Here is a 6,834-nt window from a genome sequence, read left to right on the forward strand (position 1 = left end):
GGGACGCCACAACGTGGAGTAGGCAAGCGTTGGTCTTGGCCGAACCACGGGATAAACCACTGTGCCATCTCTGTGATTGATCTCTTGTGGTTATTGTGTTTTGTTGAGACTCCTCTCTAGCCACTTGGCATTACTGTGCTAACGCTTAACCAAGTTTTTGTGGCATTAAGTTCAAGTTTTACAGGATCACCTATTCACCCCCCTCTAGGTGCTCTCACTTCGGTGACTTACCTGATGGAGCACTAGAGCAATCTAACGAGCTCAAAGCGATTTTGTGTAAAAACACCCTCTTTGCACCCACTCTTCGTTGCGCCGCATGATAGTCATGGTGCACACTTTTGAAACATGGTACCAACTCTCATGTACTATCTTGAACCTCTGATGCATACACTCAATATAATTATATAGTTTTGTGTCTAGAACAACTAGGGTTAGGTAGTGTCCCATATCTTTGACGCTTTATAAAATAATGCAAATGACACCTCCTGAATCTATTTTTTAAAACATCATAACTCTAATTGGTCTCCTATAAGATGATCACCACCTTTAGTATTTAGTCAACACAATGCAAATGACACCTCTTAACATCTTTTTAAACATCCTAACTCTTATTGATCTCCTATAAGATGATCACCACATTTAGTCTTTAGTTAGCACTTTTTTATCTCCGACGTGAGACATTTACCCGTGATAAGGAGTGTTTGCAAGCTTAGCCATGAACGAAATATTTTTTTGTTAGAGTTAGACAAAACAACATCATAGTACACAATTTTTTTTTTCAAAAAATCAGAGATGTATTTCATTATGTACTATACTAATATACCAATTTTCAAGTTCTAATTATTCTACAATAAGAGATGTAAATAATTTTCTATTATTTTTGAACCCTTCACATTGGATAGAATTTTTCTCCTTTTATATATCTTAAAATAGAATAGAATAAAACTTAAAATTTAATGTAGCAATAAAGTAAATAATGAATTATATTTATAGTATTTATTCTTAACCTCATGCAAAAAAACATTAAAAGTAGCATCACAATCGCATAATGCTTCGCAGGACACTCATTTGATCCCTCGCTCCCGTGCACAGCCACAGTGTTCGTCCAAAAACCGGCGACGCCGGCCCAAGAAGCACATGAAGCGGTCATTATGTCGCGCTGCTCGCTCACAAGTCAAGCCAACCCCCGTAAGCCGCAACTGCGAAGTGCAAACCTCACGCGGTCTCCACTGCCGCCGGCGCCGCCGGGTCGCGGCCGCGACCGCGACCCGCACGCCAACCACTTAGCTGCGAGCCCCACGCGTCAGCGTCTGGCGACTATAAACTTTCCTCCCTTCGCAGTTCTCACCATCCTCCCCGTCCTATCCTCTCCCTCGCCATCATCGTCTCCGCCTCCGCCGCTCCCCCTCGGTCCCCTCCCCACCTCCCGTTCTCTCCCTCCTTGGATAGGGTTAGAGACTGAGCTCCCCCGCACGCGCGCGAGCCATGGTCTCCTTCACCTGTTCCCAGGTCGGCGCGACGGCAGCGGGCGGAGCCTCGCCCTTCCTCGGCTACCGGTGGCGGAGCGGCCCCGGGGGAGCCACCCCGTCGAGCTCCCTCTTCGTTGGCCGGCGGCTGGCAGCGGTGCAGATGCGCGCGCCATCTCGCGGGGCCCGCGGGGGCTCCGCGCTGCGGGTCACGTGCGAGAAGGTGGTGGGGATCGACCTGGGCACCACCAACTCCGCGGTCGCCGCCATGGAGGGCGGCAAGCCGACCGTCGTCACCAACGCCGAGGGCGCGCGCACCACGCCTTCCGTGGTGGCGTACACCAAGACCGGGGAGCGCCTGGTGGGGCAGATTGCTAAGCGCCAGGCGGTCGTGAACCCCGAGAACACCTTCTTCTCTGTCAAGCGCTTCATCGGCCGCAAGATGGCTGAGGTCGACGACGAGGCCAAGCAGGTCTCGTACGGCGTTGTCAAGGACGAGAACGGCAACGTCAAGCTCGACTGCCCCGCTATCGGCAAACAGTTCGCTGCCGAGGAGATCTCCGCGCAGGTAACTTGTTATGTTAGAATGGCAGACCAAATGCCCTCAGCTGGCTCCAGTGGTCGGTGACTGGTGGTGCCATCCGTAAGGATGGCAAAAATAAACAAATATCCGGTGGATATGCATTTTACTCTACGTTTTTTCATGGGACAACCTGTATAGAAATCCGAGTTTTGAGGATATGGGTAAATGCCACTCTTGTTGCCATTCTATTGTCTATATTGAAAACCTATGAGTTCTACTAGAGAATAGCTCCTGGTCCTGGCAAATCACTTGTTAAGGTATACTGGATTGAATGTTGTTTGTAATGCAACTGGTACATTGCGTTTGAGGTAAAAAGGTATATTTTGCCACATAAAGATGAACGGATGTAAAGGAAGCTGCTTTTATGTTACTAGGCAACCAGCCTGTGTTAGAATCTTTGGTAATGCTACGGGGTTCTGATTCTTTGGAGAGTCAGTGCCAGTTTCGAATGCTGGGTTTTTTTCCAGAATGCTGCACATGTAAAATTCTGGGCGGACCAAGCTGGGTTTATGCATTTTGATTTCAGCCTGAAAACAAGTAGCATTCTGATATGATTTCTATCAACATTGGGGTTTGCTTGAATTTCTTTTTCTTCAGTTAAGCAGTTGGTCATTTGTGTTCTGCATGCACTTATGTCCTCGGGGACTGAGTTTTTGAGTATATATAAAATATGTATGTTATCATCTGTATAAAACTACTTTTGAGTTGCTACTAGCTACCAGACCAATAGATGTGATATACTTACCATTTTACTTCCATAGTAAGTTGTACATTTAACTTATCCTGTTTTATTATCCGAACAGGTTTTGAGGAAGTTGGTGGATGATGCATCTAAGTTTCTTAATGAGAAAATCACAAAAGCAGTGGTTACAGTCCCAGCATACTTCAATGATTCACAAAGGACAGCAACTAAAGATGCTGGCCGCATTGCAGGACTGGAAGTTCTCCGTATTATTAATGAACCAACTGCTGCATCGTTGGCCTATGGTTTCGAGAAGAAAAATAATGAAACAATTCTAGTGTTTGATTTGGGAGGCGGAACCTTTGATGTATCTGGTAAGGAAGTGTTCCACCTGTTCTTTTTTTATTGCTTTACTTCTGAACCACATGGATAATAATCATCTCTTATCATGGAGATAAAGCCTTTTGCTTTCAATTGGTTCAGACTTCAGAACTATGTGCTGAATAAGTGAATATTTATTCAGTTGTATGAATTGATCAACATTTGTTTCATTTGCCCTGAACGAATTGTAAGGTCACAAATGGGTTTTCAGGAATACTAGTGCAACTCTTACTCTGATTTTGCCCAATTTGAGCTATAACGTGTCAAATGATATGTCCCAGGAACATTAGTGAAACTTTATGTTGCCCAACTCTTTGAACCAGGTGTTTTCGTTTTACCTTTGATGATCATGTGGATGAACATGTTCCATTTATATTTCTCTTAATGAGAGTGGCATTCTCTGCCAGTGTCTTACTATTACACACTAAATGTTTTTTGAGATGTTTATACTTGCATTATAACTAAAGTAACACCGTCATGCAGTATTGGAAGTTGGTGATGGTGTGTTTGAGGTGCTTTCCACATCTGGTGACACACACCTTGGTGGTGATGACTTCGATAAGGTTTGACAGAATTTTGTTCTGTTCTTTTTTAGTAGGTTGTTACACGGCAACTTGAACTTTCTCAACACGCACCATTTTGTTCTTTGTATGTTGTTATAAGCATCACTGTCAAACTGTGAAATTGTTTCTCTTACATATTTTCAGTAAATTAGCCCTCCTGAGCTTGAGTAACAAGCACCATGTAGATTTCTTTGTATTTAAAAATTCATAAACATGCCATTTTAGTTCCTGATAGAGCAAAGGGGCAAGACATGTGAAAAAGGCAGCTCACAGAATCACAATGTACAAATCATATAGCATATATTTATTTCTATTTTTAACTAATTTGAATTCCTGATAGATTAAATCAGTAATACACGTAAAAAGGCGAGACTAGTGCTAGGCAGAGTAGCATTGCCTTGCCTAACACACAGGATTTTTTATCTAGGTGCCTGATAAGCTGAAAAATGATCATGAGACTCAAGGATGTATGTTGTCTCAATTTTTATGTTTAGCATGTCAAATATTATCTGTTTGGCATTTCATTACTCTGGCCTTTGCTAGGCAGGTTTTGACCTCCTGCCTAGTGCCTAGCATTTCTTTTGAAACGTTTGATCATATGGAATGTCAAAATCTAACTAACTTCATACTTTATGCAATTTTAAGGGAGATAGTTCTCAACTATATTGATATATTATCCTTGACTTGTTCAGAGAATAGTAGATTGGCTTGCTAGCAACTTCAAGAAAGATGAACGTATTGATCTTCTGAAGGATAAACAAGCCCTTCAGAGGCTTACTGAGGCAGCAGAGAAAGCTAAGATGGAACTGTCAACGCTGACACAGGCAAATATTAGGTAGGCTACTTTTAGTGTATTTACGCAGTGTTTAAACTTGAACAATGTTCTGCTCTGCTGTTGATCTACATTATTTCAAATTGCTTATTTCTGAATACATTAAATTCAGCCTACCATTCATTACTGCTACTGCTGATGGGCCAAAACACATCGAGGCAACCCTCTCGAGAGCCAAATTCGAGGAACTATGTTCAGACCTTATAGACAGGTACCATTCTATCAGTATTTCTGTGCTCACTGCTTTTTGAAAATTGTCTCTCTATAATTCCATATGATCTATGTATGAGAGATTTTTCAAAGGCTTTGCTGACTTTCATTCTGGTGACAGGCTTAAAACTCCTGTTAATAATGCACTGAGAGATGCCAAGTTGTCTCTCAGTGATCTGGATGAAGTTATTCTTGTGGGTGGATCCACCCGAATCCCTGCAGTTCAAGAACTTGTGAGGAAGCTTACTGACAAGGATCCCAATGTTACGGTCAACCCTGATGAGGTTGTTTCTCTTGGGGCAGCTGTGCAGGTGATTTTCTTTATCCTCAAATGTGGTTTATTTTTGCAGAGAATAATAGTAAAGTTGCTTTTGTATTGAATTGCATAACACATCATTATGATGTAAAGCATCATTTTGACTCATCCAATATGCCACATTTGGCGTATTCTGCTTCCATTGCAACACCAGGGCGGGGTTTTGGCAGGAGATGTGAAAGATGTCGTTCTTCTGGATGTTACTCCATTATCTCTTGGTTTGGAGACATTGGGTGGAGTGATGACAAAGATTATCCCCAGGAATACCACACTGCCAACCTCAAAATCGGAGGTATTCTCAACAGCTGCAGATGGACAGACGAGCGTTGAGATTAATGTTCTCCAGGGAGAAAGAGAGTTTGTTAGGGACAACAAGTCCCTTGGAAGCTTCCGGTTGGACGGAATCCCTCCTGCACCTCGTGGTGTCCCACAAATTGAAGTGAAGTTTGATATTGATGCAAATGGTATCCTCTCAGTTGCTGCCATTGATAAGGGCACTGGAAAGAAACAGGACATCACCATCACTGGTGCTAGTACGCTACCTAAGGATGAGGTATGTTGATATTGTGTCTGACAATTGTAGTGAGCTGTTGGTGCCTTAGTAGTTAGACAAAAATTGCCAGGTTTCATTCTTGTGTCAATGATGCGATGTTGGCTACTTTATGACGCTGTGGTTCATTGTTATTTCCTACCATTCTGTAGTAGAGTAGTATGATTCTGCTAATTCCATAACAAATAGTACCTACATTGGTGCATGAACGCTTCAACTACCTCCTTTTGCAGGTTGAGAGAATGGTAGAAGAAGCCGATAAGTTTGCCAAGGAGGACAAAGAGAAGAGAGATGCAATCGACACCAAAAACCAGGCGGACTCAGTGGTCTACCAGACTGAGAAGCAACTGAAGGAGCTTGGCGACAAAGTCCCCGCTCCTGTGAAAGAGAAGGTGGATGTGAAGCTCCAGGAGCTCAAAGACGCCATTTCTGGTGGATCAACACAGAGTATGAAAGATGCCATGGCTGCTCTGAACCAGGAGGTGATGCAGATTGGCCAGGCAATGTATAACCAGCCTGGTGCCAGTGCTGCTGGGCCTACTCCTGGTGCTGAGGCCGGACCTACGCCTGGTACCGGACCAACGCAGAATGATGGGGATGTCATTGACGCAGACTTCACAGATAGCAATTGAGGGGTGATTGATGCATGGCCATGTGTTGAGCAAGGTTGGCGTTAAGGAGTGAACAAATTGTTCCTTTTTTGTGTTGGGATTGTTACTATAGGCTATCTAGCATGGAGTTGATAGAGATAGTTTTTCGCGAACTTCTCCTGTGATTGACTCAACAATTAGCTGAATGCTATATAAAGTCGAAAGGAGCGCATAAGGTTTTTTATTCAATTTGTAGCTGATTAATTGAATTGTTGCAATAAAGGTGTTGAATTGATCAGTTGCCTTCTATATCCCTGACAGAGTTTTTTTTTTCTTTTCAAAAAAAGTACGAGTATTGGACAACTTTTGGGTACTAGTAGAAACCAATGGGTAACACTTCTGTTGCAAAAAAAACCTTAAGGCCCGTTTGTTTCGTTGGAAATGAATTTCATTTTAATAATTATAATTTAGACAAAACTAATTAAGTTCATATATTTATATATGTATATTTGTGAAATTTAATAATTATAATTTAGATAAAACTAATTAAGTTCATATATTTATATATGTAATATATTTGTATATTATCTTAAATCATATAAAAGAGATAATTATATACTACATTGATGTTATAACAAAATAAGTAAAAGAGTGTGCTATA

The 6,834-nt window shown here is 42.2% G+C and overlaps 1 protein-coding gene across 1 annotated transcript; it reads left to right on the forward strand.

Annotated features, from left to right (window-relative positions):
• Nucleotides 1-1,358: 1,358 nt before the first annotated feature.
• On the forward strand, nucleotides 1,359-6,471 carry LOC100286168 (stromal 70 kDa heat shock-related protein). Its single transcript, NM_001159056.1, is given in 8 exon segments — nucleotides 1,359-2,034; nucleotides 2,853-3,105; nucleotides 3,596-3,675; nucleotides 4,368-4,510; nucleotides 4,620-4,718; nucleotides 4,839-5,028; nucleotides 5,188-5,586; nucleotides 5,817-6,471. Coding segments are annotated over 8 exon segments (2,112 nt in total). The 5' UTR covers nucleotides 1,359-1,485; the 3' UTR covers nucleotides 6,216-6,471.
• The last annotated feature ends 363 nt before the right edge of the window (nucleotides 6,472-6,834 follow it).

This window comes from Zea mays, chromosome 10 (genome assembly GCF_902167145.1).
Source record: "Zea mays cultivar B73 chromosome 10, Zm-B73-REFERENCE-NAM-5.0, whole genome shotgun sequence".
NCBI lineage: Eukaryota > Viridiplantae > Streptophyta > Magnoliopsida > Poales > Poaceae > Zea > Zea mays.